Source organism: Gouania willdenowi, chromosome 4 (assembly GCF_900634775.1).
Source record: "Gouania willdenowi chromosome 4, fGouWil2.1, whole genome shotgun sequence".
Classification (NCBI taxonomy): domain Eukaryota; kingdom Metazoa; phylum Chordata; class Actinopteri; order Blenniiformes; family Gobiesocidae; genus Gouania; species Gouania willdenowi.
The window spans coordinates 15,617,716-15,641,215 of record NC_041047.1 but is presented as its reverse complement, the minus strand read 5'-3'; the positions used below and the strand labels follow the sequence as shown (position 1 = coordinate 15,641,215).

General features: G+C 37.9%; 1 protein-coding gene across 5 annotated transcripts in view; it reads right to left on the bottom strand.

The window, feature by feature from the left end:
• Positions 1-453: 453 nt before the first annotated feature.
• LOC114461710 (arf-GAP with coiled-coil, ANK repeat and PH domain-containing protein 2-like) overlaps positions 454-23,500 on the bottom strand; it is a 46,315-nt gene continuing 23,268 nt past the window's right edge. The window contains exons 9-26 of one of the 5 annotated variants that reach the window (XM_028444004.1): positions 21,904-21,978; positions 20,396-20,407; positions 18,057-18,119; positions 16,639-16,751; positions 15,909-15,960; positions 15,660-15,760; positions 15,409-15,514; positions 13,720-13,928; positions 11,755-11,824; positions 11,486-11,580; positions 9,702-9,904; positions 8,813-8,914; positions 8,276-8,368; positions 6,904-7,136; positions 6,006-6,115; positions 5,810-5,920; positions 5,017-5,078; positions 454-1,745 (exon numbers count right to left, since the gene is read on the bottom strand). In XM_028444004.1, coding sequence (XP_028299805.1) covers positions 1,642-1,745; positions 5,017-5,078; positions 5,810-5,920; positions 6,006-6,115; positions 6,904-7,136; positions 8,276-8,368; positions 8,813-8,914; positions 9,702-9,904; positions 11,486-11,580; positions 11,755-11,824; positions 13,720-13,928; positions 15,409-15,514; positions 15,660-15,760; positions 15,909-15,960; positions 16,639-16,751; positions 18,057-18,119; positions 20,396-20,407; positions 21,904-21,978 — 1,914 coding nt within the window. In that variant the 3' untranslated portion in view covers positions 454-1,641. The remainder of the gene's footprint in view (positions 1,746-5,016; positions 5,079-5,809; positions 5,921-6,005; positions 6,116-6,903; positions 7,137-8,275; positions 8,369-8,812; positions 8,915-9,701; positions 9,905-11,485; positions 11,581-11,754; positions 11,825-13,719; positions 13,929-15,408; positions 15,515-15,659; positions 15,761-15,908; positions 15,961-16,638; positions 16,752-18,056; positions 18,120-20,395; positions 20,408-21,903; positions 21,979-23,500) is intronic. The other 4 variants (XM_028444008.1, XM_028444006.1, XM_028444005.1 and 1 more) reach the window with 4 other exon arrangements.

Sequence of the window (23,500 nt, the reverse complement as noted above, 5' to 3'; positions counted from 1 at the left end):
ACCTCTTCACCAGTCGGTCATACTCCTGAAGTTTGTGGACGACACGACGATCACTCCTCCAGGTGGGAGACAGACCAGCTGGTGTCCTGGTGCAGCCAGAACAACCTGGAGCTTTAAAGACAGTGGAGATGATAGCAGACTTCAGGAAGAACCCAGCCCACCTCACCCTGGGAGACTCTGCAGTGAGCTCTGTGGAGTCCTTCTGCTTCCTGGGGACCATCATCACCTAGGACCTCAAGTGGGAGAGTATCATCTAGTCTACAGAGAAGGTCATTGGCTGCAATCTTTTGTCATTATTATTATTGTTGCCGTTTTTTGTGTTTTGTTTCTCGCACTAACTACCAAGTCAAATTCCTTGTGCTGTTTTAAACTGTGCTTCGCAAATAAAACCTGTTTGATTTTGAAGCGTAAATGTTCTCCACTCAAGATGAAGAATAAACACAAGAGTCTGAATCAGGAATGAAATCTTTGTGTGTATTATAGAACTTACATGTTACAGGTCAAACATACATGTATGCTGTTTACAATATAGTATAAAATGGGCTAAAATGATCAACGTGTACAAAGAACAGCATTTACAAAAGCTCATATAATGATTCAAGTACCACTAAACCTCAGTCCGCTGCAGAATCCTAAAGCCTCAGAACAAAATGTACACAGTGTCCCGCTGTAAAAAGAAAAAGAAAAAAAAAAAAAGAAGCATGTTGGAGGAAAACAGAAGAATTCAAATGTTTTGCTGAATCCATGAAATGCTGAAATCTCCTTCAGCACTTTGACTTCAATCGTCAGTGAAACATTCAAATAGCGAGGACATAAAATGTGAATAATAACCAAATAAGTGCCTGAGCTTTCATACAAACTTCATTTCACCTAGATAAAACTAATTTCCGCACAACTTTTTTGAAGACTTTTTAACATCGGCTCCTATTTACAGTTGTTGTTCTTGGGATTCCCACAGTGACACAGCTGTGTGGTGTTTCTATTACTCTGAGGTTCATCCAGTTTGTCCGATGCTCTTTAATCAACAGCTCTTCATTTTAAACATTTGTCATGTGGTGCATTGCACTAAACCATTTGAACATTTCATATTTTTTGGATTTTTCTTTAGATAAAGGATTTATACAATTTTAATAGATTTTTTTTTTCTCTGCTTTGTCTCATCTTTTATAATTAAGCCCCCAGATACTGCAGTCAGATCAAAAACTGACTCTTTAAAAATCAGGCAATGAAAACCCATCAATTCACATCAGAATTTAAGGCTTTTAGAGAGTTTGGAAAGGTACACATTCAATCAACTGATGGTGACAAAGAAATCAAGAAAACATGCAGATGCTAAGTTTTAAAACGACGGCTGCTTTACATTCAGACGGAGTTTAAACATCTCATCCAAACCATAGATAATGTACCATTTATAGTATACACTTGTTAACTGTTCCCACTGAGAGGTTTGAAAAGGTTATGGCCTGTAACCGTGTGGTAGTGCTGATCATTTCTAAACAAAGCTGAAAATTGAAATTTCAATGACCATCAACAGCCTCTGAGGAAGACATCTTGTGGGCGGCCCCTTCTCTGCGTCATTTTTTTTGTTCTCAGAGTGGCTCCGAGCACTGGGACTGGGCAAACTCACTGGTTTGTGTGGTGTCAGGGCCGCTGTGTGTCGTACTGCTGGTAGCGGTTCAGCTTGTCTGGGTCGTTGGAGGCCATGTGGCTGAAATCCTGGAAAATGTCCTGGTACGTTTCGTCCCCTGCGGCAGAAAGCGGGACAAGAAATATGAGCGAAAACAAAACAAAAAAATAAATTATAAGTGAAAGTTATTACGTCGCTTTTTCCTCTCACATTAATGGGAAATACTTAAAACTGGTGACGGAAAACAACTTTACGATTTTTAATAAGTGATGTCTGTCTGTGCTACAGTAGATGTGTTTGATTTTCCAGCGGAACATCTAGCAGTAGAAGTGTGAGGAAGAGAATAAAGAGTCTTATTTACAGCCATGGCGAAGAAAAAGCTTAGATGTTATCGTTGAGCCCTCAGTGTTTCATAGAAGAATGGAAAGGAAAAAGTTGGCCATACCTGTCAAAAGTGTCAACGTAGCTCGAAATATGTGAGAGAAGGAGAGAAAGTGGCAAGAGAAAAAGAAGAAAAAGAAGAAGAGGTGAAACCTGAGAGAAAGCGAAGCAGAGAACAGAAAAGATCAGACACACAAAGAGTTTCTTTTCTCAACAACTGTATTGTGTTTAAAGTGCAGGAGATCATGTACAAAAATACAGTTGCATTGGCCTCAGCCCCCCTCGAAAGGAACAAGAGAAGACAGAAGAAAGGCACAAACTCCAGGGAGGAGAAACATCTGAGAGCGGACGGTTTACAGGAAGAGAAGATTAAAGGAAGAAAGAGGAGAACAGGAAGTGCCTCGTTTCACATCAGAGCAGAACTTTCAATCCTGGAAGTTTGATTTTTAGGAAGGATTGCATAAAATCTAAAAGAAACACTTTGATTAAAACACCTGCTCTGAATAATCTGAAGTATTGATCGTCTGATCTCATTCACATTGGTCTCCGCTAAACATCCTTCATGAGTCAGTCATCAGCTGATTGAGCATGACTCATCCTCATCCCACCAAAATAAGAGTCGATTCAAAGGCAGAAAACATGAAAACAGGAATCCCTTCTCGTCATTCAGAGTCACACAGGTCCAAAAGATTTCTTCTTTCTTTACAAAAAAAAAAAAAAAAAAAAAAAGCCAGGAACCACATATGTTATTCCACCTTCAAAATAAAATCAGCAGGTTGAGTTTCTAGCTCCCTCCTGTGGTCAACACACAAACGCAGAATAAACCGACAAACTCCTGAGCAAGAGCCTCATCTCCATCTCACACAATCTAAGTTGTGTCTCCACTGCAAACAGCCAGGGGGCGGTGCCTAGTCAAAGTGCTTTGGAGGGATTTGCGCTAATTTAAAATAAATATTGGTTTAAAAAATAAATAAAAACACAAACTAGCTTCAAACTCCCTTCTTTCTACATTCGTCATTCAGTTCAGATGATTTTAGCTCATCGGAGCCTGTGAGCTAAAAGCTAACGCTAACACACACTCGCACACATGCACACACACACGGGTGGTCCACAAAATTATTTTCCCCAAAATTTGCCAGATTGCTTTTCGCCTTGTCCACATTCACATTGCAATCTGAACCAAAAATGCAGTTAATCGCTGAAATTTAGGGGTGTCACACTTTTTTACAATGTTGACGTTTTTATTCTATTTTCAGGAATAGTGTTTCAACTGTTGTAATGTTCTTAGTCATTTACTATAAATACAGAGAAAAACTATTAAGGACCATACTTCCCTTTTGTATCATTAAAGCTTCTGATATCTGTGAAAGTTGTGCATTCTTTGGTTGAGCAATACAAATTGTCATACTTTAAGGATGTTATATTGGCCCAATTTTTTTGGCACAGATGTTCAAAATATCAATAGGAACAAGGCAAAATGCCATCTGGCAATATTTGGAAAACTTTTTCTTATATACCATTTTAATTGTGAACCACCTTACCACACGCGCTTCTCCACTATTGCACTGTTTGCTCGATGATGCATCATCTTAAAGAAGCTGGTCTACATTAGAGGAACCAGTGAACATGTGACATCACACATTCAAACACTCGGATGCATCCGTTTACAGCTGGATAACACGTACAGAGGTATGAACACACACAATATGGCTCGTATGTCGTCTCTAAAGGTTGTTGTAACCACAGTACAAATGCCAGGTTCAAACAGCACTTACATCACATATGTAAACGGGCCTTTAGAGGGGTTAAGACTTTGATGAACAACCGCACAGTCTAGAACAAATTGTAACAGACGGTTAAATAGGCAGCAACAGGAATGTGCTGAATCATCTTCTGAACGGTCCATGTCCATTCTGTCTGTTACAGACAGGAGTAGAAGTGTGCCAATACACCATTTCTTAGATTAATCGCGGTTCAACACGTGATGATTGGATAACGATTCATAAAGGTTCAAAATTGAATGTTTTTCAACAGTGAATGTGAAGACAGCAATGATGATGAGTAGTTGCCCTGGCATGATTTAATTATTCATCGTGTTCTTTTATTCATCCAACCTTTATTTAAAAACCCAAATTCCACAAGTGTTATGAGAGCTGATGTTGTAGGTTGGATGTGGGATTCATGCTGCTCATTTAAGTTTTGTTTCGAATTCTTTATTTATTTTTACTAATTATAAGCTTTTGTGTTGGCTCAGATTGAATTAGCTGAACAAGCTAATACTTCAGTTATTTTTAAATATATTTGTTTCTTTTGCAAAATGATTACTGTTGGATTTGGTGATTTGAAATAAATAAAGATAATAGTGATACTTTTGTTTGGTTACTTTGATGGTTACCGACACATATGCCTTGTTTAAAAGTATTAAGTAGCCACAAAGTGAAGAAAAAGATGCATAAAATGTGATAATGGTCGATTAATCGAATCGTAGCACCCTGAATCGTAATCGAATCAAATCGTGAGGTTCCTTAGATGAATCACCCCTAAAAAGGAGTGGAAACCACAGTCACTCTGAGCTCAATAGATATTACTGGCAGTTTATTATGACTGAAGGATTATATTTATTCACTAACTGGTGGCCATTAATACCAGACTTCCTCTCAATCTGAGAAGCTCTTGCAGGTCCCAACAATTTCTTGTCCTCAACAATATTTCAGTTAAATTTAACAAGTGCAGCTGTTTTTGAAGACAGTCCAGATGTTGATGGCTGTAATTGTCTGGTGATCCCACAGCAGGAAGTAGCAGGAATCAGTCAAAACATCCAATCCCTCAAACCTCTGATGTCTGAGCGCTACGTACGTCATCTAAAGGTACATTTCATTTCTTTGACTGTGACTCGGTAGGATGAGCTCCAACACACGGTCCGTCGGCTTCGTCCAGCTGCAGACTAATAAACTCCTGCATGCACTTCCTGTATTGTATCTCAGTGGGACTGTTGGTATTGTATTGACCTGATTGGCTGTAAGGGCCCTCCGCCTCTCGCATCTCCTCGTTCATCTTGGCCAGTCGCAACCTGCAGAGAACAAAGGAAGTTACACATCGACAACGCTGAGGGGTAGACTCGCATACAGGGGAGAACATGCAAACTCCACACAGAGGAACCACAGTAAGCAGGGCAGAGGCTTCAATAGTGACATTAACCCAGAAAGAACCAAACTACACCTGGAATAAGCTTTTTTTGGGAGGAATTTTGTGTATTTTTGTTATAGTTCTGTATTATTTGTGCTATTTTTGTTTTTGTTGTTGTTTAGCATGTTTTTGGAGTCAATTTTTGTGATTTTGGAATCAATTTGTGTATTTCCTCTAATTTTGTACCCTTGGCATCAATTACTTTCTTTGTGATTTCGTGTTGAAGGAGTAATTTTTGTGTATTTTTCTGTTATTTTTCTGTATTTTTGTAGTCGTCTTATGTATTTTTGGACTAGTTTTCAACAAATCTGTGATTCTTTGCAACAACTGAGGAGTTCTGATGTGATTTACAATCATTAATGAAGTGAAAATGGTTTAAATACAACAGAACTAAAACTGCCTTTGACACTAAATAATGCATCACTACATAAAATCAATTACTCAAATAAATCATGGAATTTAAAGTGTTGTAAAGATTTTTTTTGAAATGACGGGATGTCCTGCCCTCCTACTCCTATTAAAAATATGTATTTAACAATAATTTGGATGATGTGCTATTGATATTTCCACTAATACAGTAAATATTGATGAACAACAACAGGCTATAGCACTTACAATGTGACGATATCTGCGTTAGCAGCCTCCACAGCGATGGTCAGAGGAGTCTTTTCATCAATGTCTGCTGCATTCTGACTCGCCCCTCGTTTCAAGAACAAACACACCTGCCTGTAGCGACAGCAAAAACATGTTGACGTGTAAACATCATGTCATTATCTGAGAGGAACAACGGTGTGAAAGGGAAGGTTCAGACCCCGTGTGTCCTAGCATGGTGGCGTGGTGGAGCGGCCCTCGGCCCTGAGCGTCCTGCTGGTTCACATTCGCTGCGTTTTGGAGGAGGAACTCACAGGTGACCAGAGAACTCTGAAAGAACATGTTCATTTCAGTCATGGTATAAATACATCCAATACAACAAATCCAGTGTTTTTCAACCTTTTTTGAGCCAAGTTACATATTTTCATTGAAAAAAAGTCCCAAGGCACACCACCAACCGAAAACGTAAAAATAAAAATTACATTATGTAACCTACATTAATTATATACAGTCATTCTTATAAAAGTGTCTTAAATAGGAATAAAATAAACACAAATAAAAACATTTTTATGATATTTAAAATTTCTTCTTTCGAATAAAAAATGCAATTAACAATCGCCGTCATTGTTATTAATTAATAGGAATCAAATGACCAACAAAAAAATCTATTGCGATTTTTTTTATAAATCTTTTTTAAAATAATTAGTACGGTTAAAAATATTTATCCTATATTCATATAATATGTATATACATATATCATTATATATGTATTATTAATAATTTATGTATCTGACATTAAGATTGTCAGATATTAACATGAACGATGAGAACTGAGTGGCAGCTGTGTGCCATTCTTTTTCATTATTTTATTTTTTTATCGCTGTGTGTATCACACGGTGTTTTTTATTGTGTGTTTTACGAGGTTTTTATGAATATCACACGTTAAGGTCGGGAGCTGCTGTAAAGCCGACTGCCTGTGCACTTTGGGACGGGGAGGGGCTCACGACAGACAATAATTAATCACTGGTAGTTTTTTAAAATGTTTTTTAGACCAATTAGGTGAAGTTGAATACAGTGGTTGAAAATCCCCGAACTAATCAACCTGCAGCTCTACTGACCCCCTGCACGGCCATGATGAGCGGCGTCCTCTTCTCCTCGTCTGTGTTGACCCAGTTGACTTCAGCTCCGTGAGCCAGAGCCTCGGCCATGTCGGGCAGGCTGCAGGCGTACGATGCCCAGTACAGCTGCAGGCCCGGGCTGTACTCCTTTGGTTCGAAGAAAACATTCTCCTTGCACGGGGACGAAGGAGGCAGCGTGGCTGGCATCGGCATGGGCGGAGTCTCAGCAGCCTCTGGACCATGGAGAAAATGACATTGTTTATCAAGCACAAGAACTTAAATTACCAATAGTGTTTGAAGTTTCCCACATTTATTTTGACCGACCTTGACCACCATGAGCTTTGGTTTTTATGCACTGATAAACTAAACCAGTGCTGTGGCAGGTTTTAAATTTTAAATTGCATGCCAAATTGCCTTTATTTATTGTCAATAAAGATAATTAACACAAAAAACACCTAAGTAATAATCAGAAGCCTAAAAATGTACAAGACATTAAAAGAGCATGAAATTATTAGACTATATGTCATATGGGACTGGGAACAAAATCTAACGTGAAACTAAAGGGCAAAAATAATGATTGAGGTTGGCATGTGAAGTCTAAAGGAACAATAAACTTTAAATATCTTGGATTGCAAACAATGTTTCTTTATATCCAGTATTTTTGACGACTGCACTTTTAAATTTGTTTTTTATGAAGTGATTAGTTTAATTTAGTTTTTAGGTTTTATTTATTATTAAAATACATCACTTGCATTATGAAAACATTTTCCCCCGTCAATTATATACATGCACTGAATTTACTTTTTTGTTTTCTTAAGCTTTTTGGGACAGATTGCAAATTTTTTTCATTATTACCTGCTCTTTCTAAATTCATTTTTTATGTAGGTGATTAGTTTAATCTAGTTTTTGATTAATTATGAAACATGATGGTACTTGTTCCCTGTTAGTTGAATACATTTGAAAATGTGTTATTTGTCAGGATTATTTGGGGGGCTATGAGCACAGGTGGGGCTTGAAAGTTCACCTTAGTTCAATGTGGGGGACACCCATAAAAATTTGAGAACCACTGAACTAAACCCACATCTGAGTGAATAACCGCCATAAACAGCCAAAAAGCCAAAATCTTGGACCTGATTGGCCACTCCTTAACTCTTCTTTGTTATATTCAATAAACAAATCATCATTAATATGCAACTATACAGATAATAATAATCCATGTGTTTACCAACATGTTGCAAAATGACATTAAACTGTTTAGTCTTCTATTTATTGATAATAAAGTGTTTAATGTGGTTGTCAATCCAAACAATCACCTTTATCGTGAAAGATGATGATAATAAATGACAGACGTGTGTGTACGTGTGTGTCTCACCTCCGTCTCCGAGGCTGTTATTAGAGTGGGTGGTGGTTAACATCTCTCTGCTCCCGTCTGCGCTGTTCTGGATGCCGCTGTCTGCACTTTTCTCTGTAAACACAGTGAGACTCACTATTTGTTGAGGAGCATTAGGAATCAGTTTTCAGTGTTTAAATAGGAGAAATCACCTTCCTGTTCTGTACAGTGAAAACCTTTTAAAATATTTCACCAAAGCACTGTGTGATTTTTTTTTTCCTTTAACTGGAAGTGCATCTGATATATTTCACTCTGTGTGGAAAAAACTGAACAAAAAACTGAATAACTGAACCCCTCGTCACCACAAATAATAAAAGACACCAAAGTTCTCAAACCCGACACTGACGAAAACCATGTGAGTGAAAGAACCTGGAGTGCATTCTGTGATGGAAACGTGGCTGGTTACGAGGAAATGGCTGAGGAAGGAACAGAGGAGTGGATGATGGGAGGTGAGTCTGCAGCCCCAGATGAGCGGAGGGGGTTGAAGAGCAAGCCAAACACTGAGCCGACAGTACTTACTGCTCCTGAGCTTGGACGAGGTGTCAAAGTAGGAGAAGAGCGAGTCAAGCTCATCAGCACAGAAGAGAGAGTCGCGGCGAGCCCCCGTGCTGCCGCCGGCTGCTACGCACGGGATTATGGGAGTTTGGAGGATTAGGAGGCAAAGGGTGGGATTCAAATGTCAAAAGTGGTGTTTGGGAGTTTCCGTGCGGGATTAGTCCAGAAGCACAAGCAGTCGAGGGAAGAGAAAGGAGGAGAAGGTTTAAAAGAAGAGACATGAGAGGAGAGCAGGGCGAGAGCAAAGAGTTACACTAGTGACTGCAGAGACACGCTACTGAAAGCAATGGAAGGCAAAGAAACGTTCACATTGAGCACAAAACAGGTAAAGCACGTCTCCTTTGAAGTTCAGCATCCAGTGTGTTATCATTATGATTAAGCACTGAATGTTTGTGGTTTAGAATGACATCAACAAAACTGAAATCCTGTTTATTGATCCTGGTTATTTCTAAGGACACGAAAGGCTTTTAGATGCTCTCAACCAGGGATTCTCAACTGGTCGGTCGGGACCCAAAAGTGGTTCGAGGACAGCTGGTTAAAAATAAATACATACTTAATGTCTCTAATTTTGGGCTTGTGTTTTATTTTCAAAGAAACTTTTCTTTTGACAGGCATGCTGTGAAATGCAGGTTGCAGTTAAAAATATATAGATTTACGTTTGAAAAAAGATTATGTGTGTGTGTATGTGTTTTCAACAGCTATTTTTTAAAAAAAACTAAATTTGGTTAATTCTAAAAAAATAAGTGCGTCGTGAATTAATGACCGTGGCCAAATGTGGGTCTCAGGGTGAGACCGGTTGAGAACCCCTGCCCTAAACTGCAGCTCCTCCACCAGGAGCTTTTACTGCACTGACCTGATTGTCCAGAGGCGTTGGAGCCTTGACGGAGTTTGGGAGTGGGTGGGGGGGGTCGAGGCGGAAGGTGCTCCGAGCTGCTGCTCAGCCTCTTCTCCTGTTTGCTCAGAGAAACCACTTTAGAGCGAAGCTCCTCGTCCGACGGCCGGCGCACAAATCTGCGATCCACGTATTTGGCTTTGATGTAGGCTTCAACCTCATGTCTGCAGGACCAAACACAAAGGGATGCTATTTAGAAAAATCATCCAAACAGCGGTTGATATGTTAGAGCCTGATCCGTAACAACTACACAAAATGTAACAATACCTTAATTGTTACAATTTTTTTTTTTTTTTAAATAAAACCTGAAATGTAATAACTGGTCAAAAATTTTACATCTTGTTACAATTTGGGTTCATTATTACATCATGGGCCAAGCAAAAATATTTTTTGTAATAAAATGATAGTATAATAATTTTATTACATTATAGCGTGAGTCAGTGATTAATTAGATTAGATACACTTTATTAATCACTTGGGAGGGCTCTGTCAAGGAAATCGACTCGATATGCATCTAGATACACAAGTTATGATTCGATCCAAAAACGATATATTTTAATAACAGACCGATTCGATACTATTCGCTACAGTGTAGGAACTATACGATTTCTTTTTATGGTAACTATTTGTTGTAGATATTTTATAAAATAAAGAAGCCAATTCTAAAGTGACAGTATAATATTTTATTTTAAAATATGTAAAAGACCACATATCCCAAGCATTGTGGCTTTATGGCACTGGCAAAACAACAAAATCACATGCCAATGTATTTATTTTTAGACATGGACTGGCTGAAACATTGGATGGGAACTCCAGAGGTAAAAGTAACACAGAATAGTAACAACTACTAAGTGCAATATTTCAACCTGAGCGTGTTTTGAGCACGAGAGGTCAGTAACAAAGATGCAACATTTCAATGTAAACGCACATACAAATAAACCATCTTAACAATAACCTTATAATGATGACCCCTAGTGGTCATCTCAAAATGTGCAGCAACCACATTCTTATCTCAACAATGCTTAACACACAGTGACAAACACATTTACGAAAATAAATACATATGTACAAAATATGTATAAATTACATATTATAAGATATGGGTTTAAGATTATTTATTTAAAGTTGTTCAAGGCACCGTAAGTGCTCGGGTGTACCTATCCCTTTAAATGTTGTCGGGTAGCATTATCTCGTCTCCTAGGCTAAAGGAGATTAAAAAAAGGAAGCATTGAACCTCTTTTCCTGTGCTTAAACCAACACTGACCCATCAACACTTCCGAAGGTGGATAGGAAAGGAGACAGGAGGGACTGTTCGGACGCAGCCTTGGTTTCGTAGGCAGCTTTGGCTCTCGTGTTGCTTTTAAGTGGAGCTCAGAAATGCCAGCGTGTGTGTGATGCCACCAACCGATTCCAAGTCTTGCGATACCCAATGCACTTTACAAACAATTCAACTAGGTATTTATGGCTAATACCTATCGATTGATGAAGCTGCTACCGATGCAGCCGTATGAACCGGATATCTGGTCGCATCGGTTGATCGATCAAAACCTTAGTAATAACGCAAAAAAAAATGTATGTTTTGGGCTCAGCATCTTGTTACATTATTGACCAGTTATTACTTTTTGGGTAATTAGACTAAGAAACGTTACATCACAGAAGCATCATAGCAATCACAGTTAGGTTGATCGATGTATCTAAAAAGACTGGATTCAACATTTTGTGTCAGTTTTAAAAATGTAGTGAACCTGGGATCTCCTGGATTTGGTTTCCGGGCCCCGAGCTCCTCTCGTCGAGCTTCATAGATCTGGTTGATCACTTTGTTTCCCAGCTCACACATCAACTGTGAAACAAGAAGAGCAAACCTTTAGACTGAAACCAGCATCAGAGATAAGTGAATGCACAGAAAAGTGAAACATTAACCAATTCAGTTTCACACAATAAACAGTCCCAACGGCCTCACTAGAGCAGAAGCCTGTTTTCACACTTTACTTCTTAATATCACGACCAAACTCACTTTGAGCAGTTCTGGCTCCCATGTGTCCAAAGTCAAAGAGCGAACCTTAGAGAAATGAACTCCCAGACTCCTGTCACAAAACAAAAGATTAATTAAACCTCGACATGACTCACAATATTTAAACTCTGAGTTCTTGTTTGAATGCATGTGAATATGAGTGCATGGGAATTGAATGCTTTTAACCTGGAAAGTAATTTTACCTCAACAAAATATCTTTTCATTGTGCAGATTGAGAAGACAGTGAAAGTAAGAATTAATTATCATCAATTATCATAATCCAAAAGACATTCAGACACATTTCGCATTAGGTGATAAAATATTTCAAAGTAGCAAAAGCCTTTATCAGCTGTTTGGAGTATAATGTATGAAAATGAAAAGGACTAAATTCTGCATGTTTAGACTGATAAGTTGTAGTTGTAGTAGAAAGTGTAGCCATAAGGTGGAGACTTAAAGTAAAGTAGAAAAGTAGAACAAAGTAACTTTTTCACCGTAATAAATCCTTCTTGTAGTCCCTGTGAGGGTAATACAAGTGTTTATGGGGTGATTGGGGGTCTTTCATCCCCCCCTGCTGTCTCTGGCAGAAAACAGCACTTGCAACTTTGCTAACGCCGACCCGGTGGCAAGACGTACTGCTTTACGGCAGCCCAATACACACTAATGCTAAATTATGACCAGCCCCGTGGCTGCACACGGTTGTCTACACATTCACTTTTCTCAAACTTATATCATGGTGGAGCCAGCAAAATAAGGTAGAGAAGACCTTTGTCCGAGGAACGGAGCAACTCCATGCAGTGACAGCTCAGCAGCGGCACACAACAATCACACACGCTGTCGCCGCGGTAACAGGCACGCACACACGTAAAACCCGGTGCTCCATCAGGCAGCACACACACAAATATCCATCCATTCATTTGCAGAGCCGCTTTGTCAGCACACAAACAAACACATCACACACATTTCCACACTCCCTTCCGTATTACTCCCACATCATTCATTTATTTTACTTGTCTCTCTTCCTCATAGTGTTCACATGGTCACATGGGACTATATGTGTGAAAGCACCCTTAGTGTCACTGTTGTATTAGGATTTTTCAGTGATTGGTTGCTACCGTTTTGGGAGAGCAAGGGTGGTAGTTAGGTGCATGTAGCTGTGGGGTGGGGCAGGCGGCGGGGGGTGCAGAGTGTTTACGATGGTGACATAACCAAAAAGAGCACTAAGCACAAGTTAATTAGTTCTGCTTTTAGATTCATGGAAAGGCAACATTGTAAAAATTCACATAGTGTATGAATGGCTGGAGTATTGGGTCAGCACTTGGAGAGCACTTAGAGTTTGTGAAATATGTACTACCTGTTAAGCACTTGCAAACTGTGTTCCTGGCTGAAAAAGGACTGATACTCTCTTGAGGGCAGACAAGGGTTACATTTAGAGCGACTAAAGGTATATAAACAATACTCATGTTAAATGTGTCCTTTGATAATCAGTAACCCTTAACATAAAAAAAAACAAAACATGTAACACTCTTCTGCTACCCCCTAATGTCACTAATGAAAGGCATTTGAACAGTTAATTATTAAAATACACCAAGGAATCTGTATTATGTCTTACTTTTGCTGTTTTACAAAGAAAATTTGATGATGATGATGACGTTTCTCCCAAAGCCAGAGTTTACACTTCGTTGCTTTTTTTTAATCAAAATCAAATTTTACTATATTATGCAATTATTTTCTCATAGTTAAGCTGTAGATACATAAAAAACTGGCTGTGCTATTTTCGAAAAGAACTTTAAGATTAGGCTCATTTCTAATAGGTCATGTTTGCATTGCATTTAAAAGATTATCAACAGCTTTATATCTGTCTCAATTAACTATTGCAGGCCCAATTTTCAAAGTTATGTTTGCCCTGTTATTGTACCACATGACCAGTATCATTGATTCCCTTATAAAACCACTGTGGAAGTACGGTACCTGTGGATGCCAGAGCACTGTATGCACAGGGTGATGCCCAGGTTGATGCTGGCCCAGCGTGGATCGGGCTGCCCACAATCGCAGCAGCAGGCGTTACCGGGGATGGTCAGCACTTTCTGCAGAGCGCTTTCTCCTTTTAGGGGTCGCTCCTTCGGCTCACCGCCAGAGTCCAAGCTCCCCGTCGACGTGGACCATTTCCTGTCCAACTTCTGGCATGAGACGTGTGGCAAACAGACCGTGCCACAATTATAAATCAAGTGGTGTATACGTAATGTATTTACAATAGATTTTAAATACAATTCACATATTTTACCCTACTATTATCCCTGGGGTTAATTTTTTTTTGCTTCATATTTCATGACTTTTCCTAATTTGATGGGTACAATTGATTGAGCATAAAATTATCATTATGACATTTTTTCAATCTGCTGAACGCATATTGCACCCATTTGGTGTTCCTCTGGTGTCAATTTGACCCCAAGTTGTTTTAGCTGTGTAAAACTTGTCTGTGTGTGACCCATGTATGACCTTACATCCCCACACCTGCAGGTGCAGAGTTGATAATTTTGAGTTGATACATGACAAAGTAGAAATTATATTTCCCACGTAGTGGAGGGCGGGGTATTACAAATAAGTAAATACATATTTTTTACAAGACGGAGGGGGGACTGACCTTCATCAATCAATAAGGTTCATTGTGTGAGAGTCATGAATGCGCACCCCAAATTAGAAAATATTTGGATGACAGATTTTTAAGATACACTAATACTAAAACTGAAAGTTTGATCTGATGGTGGCGCAGCAGGAAAGGTCATATCATCACCACAACCAATAGGGTTCAAACTCTTGTGGTCATTCATGTTGTCAGTAAATTTGAGAAGATTTGGATGAAAACTATTCAAGATAAATTAATCCTAATTAAAAATTTAAAAGAAGTCAATATTTAATTATCAAGGAGTTAATTATGTATTCAACAAATAAAGTGCTTGACACAAAAACTTGGTCAACACTTTTCTGAAAATAATTTTCTGGAGGCAAATATCCCTGGGGTCAGATTGACCCTGAGGGTAAAATGTGTTTAAGATAATAAGAGACTTAAATGGTGGGGTTTATTTCTAATTTTTTTTAATTCCACCACAAATACATGAGTCAGTTTTGTATCCATACTGTGATCAGAAAACAATGCTAATGTTTTTGTTGTAATGTGTACTCAATTAAAACTCCTTAATAATATTAAAGAACATTAAAATACATTTGAATTGTTTAAACCTACATTTTCCAAAGTAAAAAAAACTAAAAAAATAATTACCGACATTAAGTCTTAATTTTAACCTATATGTAACTTGTCTATGGTCTACTTGTAATGTGTAATGTCTTGTGATTTATGTATTCTTTGTATCGTGTCTTGTTGAATGTACACTATACTAACCTGCCTTGGGACAACGGATGAAAATTAGCCATTGTGCTAACTCTGGCATATTTACTTTGTTGCTCTATGCTGACAGATTGATGAATATGCATTGTCCTAATTCAAATAAATAAATAAAATTGATATGTATAAAATTATAATCAAAGCTGTACATCAGATTCAGCTCCATATTAATTTTCTTTAAGAACCTCTTTTTGCTGAATATATCTGCTCTGAAAAGCTTGCTTTGTTTGTGTCGTGTGTGTGTGTTTCTCTCGTACCTCGCTCTCGTCCTCTTTGTCACGGAAGGCGGTGGCGATGCTATTCTGGACAGCTTTGATCCAAGCCTGCCGCAGCTTCTCTGAGTCCGCCTGCATCATGCAGCTCCTGTGGGGGAAAATGGCATCAAAGAGCTGCTGTCAGCGTTCTGCGTATGGTGGAGGATAAGACACATGGCTGCTCCACCCTGCCATCTTTTTTATTTTTTAACTCACTACACTAACTCAGAATTTGAGGAGCAACCCAAACGTACTTGGTGGGGGAGACGACTTCAAAACAGAACCTCCGCTCTATGTCCTCGCAGTGTTTGACCGTACACAACCTCAGGTCCTCCACCACCACTGTCGGATTATCCTGAAAGAATAAAATCACACCAAGTCCAAGCTGATATATTTTCCTTTCCAGTTACTCAATAACAAAATCAAGCACATTTGATTATGTAATATATTCACAATCAACCTATTTCAATGTTAATGAAATACGTTGATTACCTTAACCTTACCTTAAACTTCTTCTGGTAAACTAGCTGATTGTTTTGAATGGAGAACCAACGCCTGAAAGGAAATTACATTAGACAAAAAGCAATTATCAGAAAACTTTGAAAAGTTTTGACATCAGAGCAGATAATAAAAAAATTAAAAAAACAGAAGGAAGAGCATTTCATTTAGAAATACAAACCTATACATTAGTTGTTCTTTTTTAAAAGGATCTTTGTTTTCTCCTCACAACACTATCTATGTCATAGAAGTGGGAGAATAGAATATTTCCCAATGTTTCTACTTACTGTTTGTTCACTGATATTAAATCATTCTATTAACACTACTGTCAGTGTCCAGAAGGCACAGCTAGCACAGCATGATTTTTATGTAGAAAACATACTAACAACCTGCTAGTATGAGAGGGTGTTTTAAGTTTTGTGTAAAATGTCGTTACAATAGGATACTGCACTTTAGATCATTAATATATGTTTATGCTTCAATTAAATTAATCAGTTGTGGACATAATCTTAAATAAATCACCTAGGAAAACCACTAAGTCCAAGGTGTAAGGACCTTTAGCACACAATTAATCACTTTAAAATATGTATAGCTTGAGGATTTTTCCTTCAAAATTGAACAGTTTATGACAGAAAAATCATTCCTTCTCATTTTAAAATTAGCCCACTAACAATTGTCATTACTTAGCATTTTTCTTCTTTACTTAATCATGTTACTAAAATCAGTTCATTGTACCTATTCCATGTCTTGAAGGCATTACTGGCCCTCTTAAAGAGATAGCCCTCCATGGCAATGCCATTGTCCGCATCCACATTGTACTCCAGCTTGGTGTCATCATTCGAGAAATCCTATAAAACAAACCAATAAAATAGAAGAACTAGTAAATAAAAAGCCAAACAAACAAAGCAACCATTGCTAGTGTTGACAACTTGGAACCTTAATATTTGTGAGATGTCACTTTATTCAGCTTAGTAACAGTAACATGCTAGTGATAATCAAATTCAAGTCATATATGCAATTGGATGCATAAAAATGTATTTTTATTTAAAGCAAAAATCTTTTGGGAGACAGTGAGGGCCAGAATTGTTGCTGAAAACAAAAACAGAGCTTCTCTCAACTTTCAAACCAGGGACCACAAACCTTAGAACCCATTAAATTATGTTAATTGGGTTTTCATTTTGGAAATAAGAAACTTACATGTTAACCTTCACTTTTAGAAACACAAACATTGAAAAACATGCCATGTCAGTTACATTTCAGGGTAATGCCATATTTCCAGGACTTCAGTCTATTAACAATGATATTGAGGCATTTATGAGTAATAATAGTTATGCCACCTATCCAGATTAATTCACCTGTAACTTGACCTCATGAGTCATTTGGTGTTCAGTGTAGTCAGATTAGCTTTAACTTCAACCACATAGCACAAAGCCACTAGTATGGATGTCTCTTAGTGTGTGAACCTGAATCCAAACATGAGATCCATTTACACAAAGAATCACAAGATCCACATCCAATTACTGCTGCATTGATTAGGAACGGTCACTACTACGAGTGAAGATTCATCACAGTTTTCCTTCTAAAAAGAGGCAAAGTAAACTAATATGAGAATAAAAGTATTATGTTCTAAAGATCCAACTTACTTTGGTGTTTATGTACAGTATTTTCTAATCTGAACATGTGCAAAATGGGAAAATAATAATTTTAATAATTTATATATAAGCCTATAGACATCAAACACTGCTAAATTTAATTGGGGAATTGAAGAATTAGGTCAAAGAATGACCAATACGTCATTTCAAAGAACCAGTTCCAGTTCCTGCGGCCAGAAACCGTTCTGCCTCTTTGGATTTCGACTAAAAAAAAAGTATCACAAAACTGCCAGTGAATTGTAAACCATCAAAGCAATTACATAAAAACCAACAACTGCAGTGAACTGAAGCAGACAGCAGCAACATGGCATTCAAAAGTCAACATGCTGAGTTATAAAGCTTAAATGCATCAGTCACGGCTTAAAATGAAGTGAATGGAAACGGATGGTTATCTCAACAAACACCGCACTACAATGTCATGTAGGAGCAACACAGGAGATACAAGAGTGGGGCAGGCCAGGTTACAGCACACACAGTTACTGATGCATCGACTCTACGTACAGAGGTCGACCTCCAAGCGCAAAAGTTGCGGCAGTCTTGTAAATCGTTGAGCTCCGTCACCTCCTGGAAAGTCAGACGGAGCACGACGACACAGAGAAAAGGAGGAATGGGCTTTTACTAATTTACAAAAATACATCCTCAAAAAGTTTGAAAAGTATCAGCACTTCAAGAAGCCTGAGAAACTTAATGCTTCAAGGCCATATCAGGTGCACTCACCAGATACCACACGTAGTGAAAACGACTGAAAATCTTCATTTTGTGTGTGTGCGTGCCCGTTTCCCTGCATCAAACAAGGCTATGTTAAAACCTCCCTGTGCTGCATATCATAGACTGAAGTCATTCAACGCGACATGGCTCGCCTCTTCAAAAAGCCTTCCTCCGCCTCAACCTCCTACTCCTCAAAACTGCTCTCCCTCCTATTGAGCTGTCACACTACGACTTAAGGTTACCTGCACGCGCCCCTGTGTGTGTGTGTGTGTGTGTGTGTGTGCGTCACAACTGGGTTTGAATAAATAGGGAGTCCTGAGCAGCAGAGCTTCGACATCAAACATTTATAGTGAGTCCAGTTTTAGATACATGAACTCTGCTTTCCCCCCTCACACACTCCATCATTTGTGTCACTACGTCAGCATTTTAAAAATAAATATATGAATATTTATGGCATCAACATGTGACCCACAAGCATGCCAATGTAAGAAAAAATCAATTTGGCAATGTATCGCAATATTTCAACATGCAATTATCCTATCAAGGCAAAAAATTTCCAAATTGATTCATAATCCCGTAAACGTAAACGCCCGGTCACTAGGTGTCAGTGAAACACATATGACCTTGTTAAATTAGCTTACTCCTCAATACATTTCAGCTTGGAAGTTGAATGCAGTTAATTTTCATAAAACATACCATACAAGACAATTTTATATATGTATGAGGTTTGAAGAATATAAGAAAAGTAACAGAAACAGAATCTGTTGTAGAAGCAAAAGTTTAACTTTTTTGAAAAATGGAATTTGACAGTTTGATAAACATACTGCTTGTTTTTCATATTGGTACTTGAATTGCAGTTAGTTAAAATTTACTTCTTCCCACAAGTTAAAAAAAAAAAAGTTTTTTAATTATATTTCATATAATTTTGTACTCGTAAAGGTGAAATTTGTAATTATTGATATTGCAACATATCATGATGTATATCGTATTGTTTAGCATCAGGATATATTGTATCTTGACATGCAGTCGTATTGTATCGTCAGATTCATTACAATGCACACCCCTAATGCCCATAGCACCTTGGGGAGAGAGGGAGGACAGATAACTGTATCTACAGATTTGGCATCATTTTTGAAATCCTTTAGATGCAAAAGATACATTAGTCAACAAGGGAGTTCAGACCTACTGTATATATGACCCGTGTTTACAGCACTGCAGCTGAATAATGCACACATGCAGGCGAGTAGGCTCATCACACAATAAAACAGATAACATGTAGGATTATTATTAGGGATACTGGCATTGGGCAGGGGTGGTGAAGAAAGTTGACAATCGATTAATCGTGATTTTATTATTGATGATTATGAGTCGACTATTGAATTTCGAAAAAAAATGATCATTACATTTTTCAAATTGTAATAAAAATCCAAGTATTAGTATTTTATCGATTTGTGGTATCGCTGGCTCCCTAAGGCAAATATATCACTAAAATTATTTCCATGTTCAGCAAGACAATTCAGACCTGAACAAGACTCAAAGAACAGCTAAAGCATCAACTAGGTCTTAAAAAACTCACGTCAAACAAACTGTCTTCATTATTATTACTAGACATGGCAGAATGAGAACCCCTCACATTGATAAGTTTAATAATTAATTAAAACAAATTAGTTCAGAATGTGTATAACGCGTGACAGGTACAGCATGCTCTCCTGGAAAAAACTACAGCCAAACTATTTTTCCATTCTAACAACCAAACATTGTTTTCTTTCCCAGTTGAAACTGTGTGATACAAGGTTTAAACTCGTCTAGAGAATTCTATTTTGACTAATCAAGAACAGATGACACCTGAGAAGAACTTCAAAGAAAGGAGACAAAAAAAATTCATATATGTGATAAAATTACATTAAAAACCATTTAAACTGTGTTTCTAATCTGTGGTTATAAATTATAACAGTGTCCACAAGTCAAATAAAGATATGCAGCACCATCAGTTTCATTCTACAGAAAAAAACCTCAGTCTACGAAGGATGTGAGCTGCACAGAAGCAGTCGGATGCATTAGTTAATATATGCAACCATGCAGACAATGAACACTTAAGACAACGAAGGAGAGGGAGAAGAAACAAAGCCTACCTGAAGAGCAGCCTGGAGTGAGTGAGCAGACAGAGAAAAGAAAGAGTGTTGTTAATAATGTCAGTGACAGACAGAGCAGAAGCTACCAGATTGTATAAAAATAAGATAAATTAAGGTAAGGTATGAGGAGAAACATTCTCAAGGACAGGGGGAAGTTGGCACACAGAGCATCAGTGACTGACAGCAGAGGACACGACCGAAGACAAAGACAAACAATAAATAGCCACTGTTAAATAACAGAGACAGATGTCTCAAGTTAACCATGCAATTAAAGTTGACATCAATTTTACACTGCCAACATAGCAACAGTCCTATCACTATGATTAAACACTACGGAGAAATCTGGATCGTGAAAGCAGCATCATATCTTGTAAGGATCGTCTACAAGCATCTATTTTTTTCTAACAAATGGTGAAAAGCAGGACACTGAAACTGAACCATGTTTGTTTGAAAAGAGGTTTCCGTAAGGCGTAAATAATGCATGGTAGTGTAGCTGAGATCATCCTGACAGAGTCACCTTACACAGTGGACAGACAACTACCTCCATTCAGTCCAATGACACACTTACAGACAGTTGGAACCAATCCAGCAGTACGTAGTCATTCAGGAGTGACTCAGACTCCTTCATCAAACCATGGCTGTGCGTAAGAGCAAGGCTCAGAAAATGCATTAATTAATATGATTAATTTATTTAAATGTATTTCTGTATTTATTCATTTATGTTTCGGGTCCCAGGGAATTGTTAAACCATAACATTAAACAGAGCTTACATAAGCTTTTTTTTCCAATACAATCGTTTAACTGCAGCAGACGTTCAGAGAGCTTTGATGTGCAGTTAATCCAACAGAAGTTTCTATTTTACCGTTATCTTATTATTTGCAGAGTGTTTGAGAAATTTAAAGCAGACTAATCTATACTTTATTGTGAAAAGTATTTGCACTACCTTTGAAATGATTGAATTCAGTTTTAGGTATCCCCTCGGGACTTTCAAAGGAAACCTACATAAGCATACATTGGATGATTTCATGCTCCCAGCAGTTTGGGAAGAGTTTGAGAAATGCCCATTTTTGTTCCAACATGACCATGGTCCAATTGGACCTGAGCTTCATAAACAAACCCGATAAAAACTCCTGCAAGAAAGTACAATTACTAAACTATTCATTGACTTTTAATTCATTTTAATTTTTTTAGGATAGGAGAGCAATGGGATGAATACTTGGACCAGGCCTTCTCATCTTGCATCCATGCCAAGAAGCTTTTGCAATATAGTTTTGAAAATTCCCTCTGCTTCATAGAGAGCTTTCCACAAGATTTGGATCGCCAACTTTAGGTAAGAAAGGCACTTGGATGTCATTTAGGTTCCTGTGTTTGTAGATGATAATCCTTTGCCAGTACAGTGGATGTAGCGTCTTTGGCTAGCGCCAACTGTTTAAATTGTAAAGGGTAATTTTGAGTGCTCTGTTTGTTGACATATTGGGAAGTTATATGATATGAGATAGTAGTCCGACCTTTTGTTGGATGGTGGAGTGTTTCTGTTCCATGTCTCTTTTCTCTTTGGCAGCATCCACCACCAGCTGGTCCAACTGGAAAAGACACAGCACCACATTTAGATCTGCATGCTAAAAACAGCCAAAATAGGCACATTGAAATATTCACCATCATAAAACATCTAAAATAATAAATAAATAAATAATCGATCACCACCTCCATGATGACATTATCTGCTGCACTGTATATATATATTTATATTTATCCTTTATTCTATATCTATCCTTTATTTATCCCTCATCCTTTATATTTATCATTATTATTATTATTGTTGTTCTTTGTTTTTTTTTTATTTTTTTTGTTGTTTGTTTTGTGCACCAACTACCAAGACAAATTCCATGTACTGTCCTTAAAACTGTACATGGCCATTAAAAACATTTCTGATTCTGATTCTAAATAAATAAATAAATAAACTGTGAAGGATAAACAATAAAATAAATGTTGTGTATGTTGGCATGTTATGCTTCCATTTGTAAATCCTAGTGGTAAAACTCAGCTCGATAAATAAAGCCCTTGTCTGCAGTATGCAAAGAAAAGAATCACACTTTATCTGCTAAATGATGTGAACTGTGCCTCGAAGACGTTCTCATGTGTGAAGTTGAATGGGAGAAGATTGATTCTCTGCGTCCCAGAAAACAAACCACTGCATGTAAAGAGGAAAACATCTCAGAGGATGAACACAAAGATTTGTTCTGAAAAAGGGCTTTGAGGAAGAAGTCACCGGGTGATGCCAAAAATGTGGCAGTTTTCCTCTCGGCAGCGATTACTGATGTGTGACCCTTTTTAAAAAAACAAAAACAAAAACTGCAATGTGACCTAAATCAGTAAATGTGAAACTGTAGACATCAAATAATAAGGCTCTATTTTAGATTAATCACTGAACAAGCTCATTATGAAGATTAGGTCAAAGTGCAGTTTCAGGATTTACAAAAGTACACATTGAACTTTCAGCATCTACATTCCTAACAAGCTTGTATTTTTACTCCAGCTCTTTTGTTATGTTCAGAGAGGAAATGAGTGGACAGCGGAGCAGAAGGCTGATAAGTGATAACATCAGCTGTGAGCTGTTTTCTTTCATTTTGACACGCCTACAGCAAGTCCAGTCAAGTCCAGTCTATAGTCTTTGCTTCTACCTGCATTCGTAGACACAGGATAGTCTTTGTGCACATAACAATTAACATACTTTCAGGAAGACGACTCAGTTTATCCCAAACATCTGATTTGTTTTACACAGACTAAAGTCCCTCAGCCTTTTATCTTAACTTTTAAGGAAAAGAGTTGCATGGTGACAACACGTAAGCAATAAACATGAGGCTGTTATCAAGGAAGAATAAAAGCCTGATTTAAGCAGACAGAGCCTGAAAATATCAACCTCCGTGTTGGGAAACATGTCATATTCAAGATGACACGCAAGTTTCCATCCACACTGAACCACAAAGGAAATGGAAAAGGCTAAATTTGGAATGTCACACATTTTTAACTGGAAAATGGGACCATGACTCTTTGCAGTTACAAAAAAGTGTGACCGACTTTATAGGATTTATTCAGTGTGAAAAT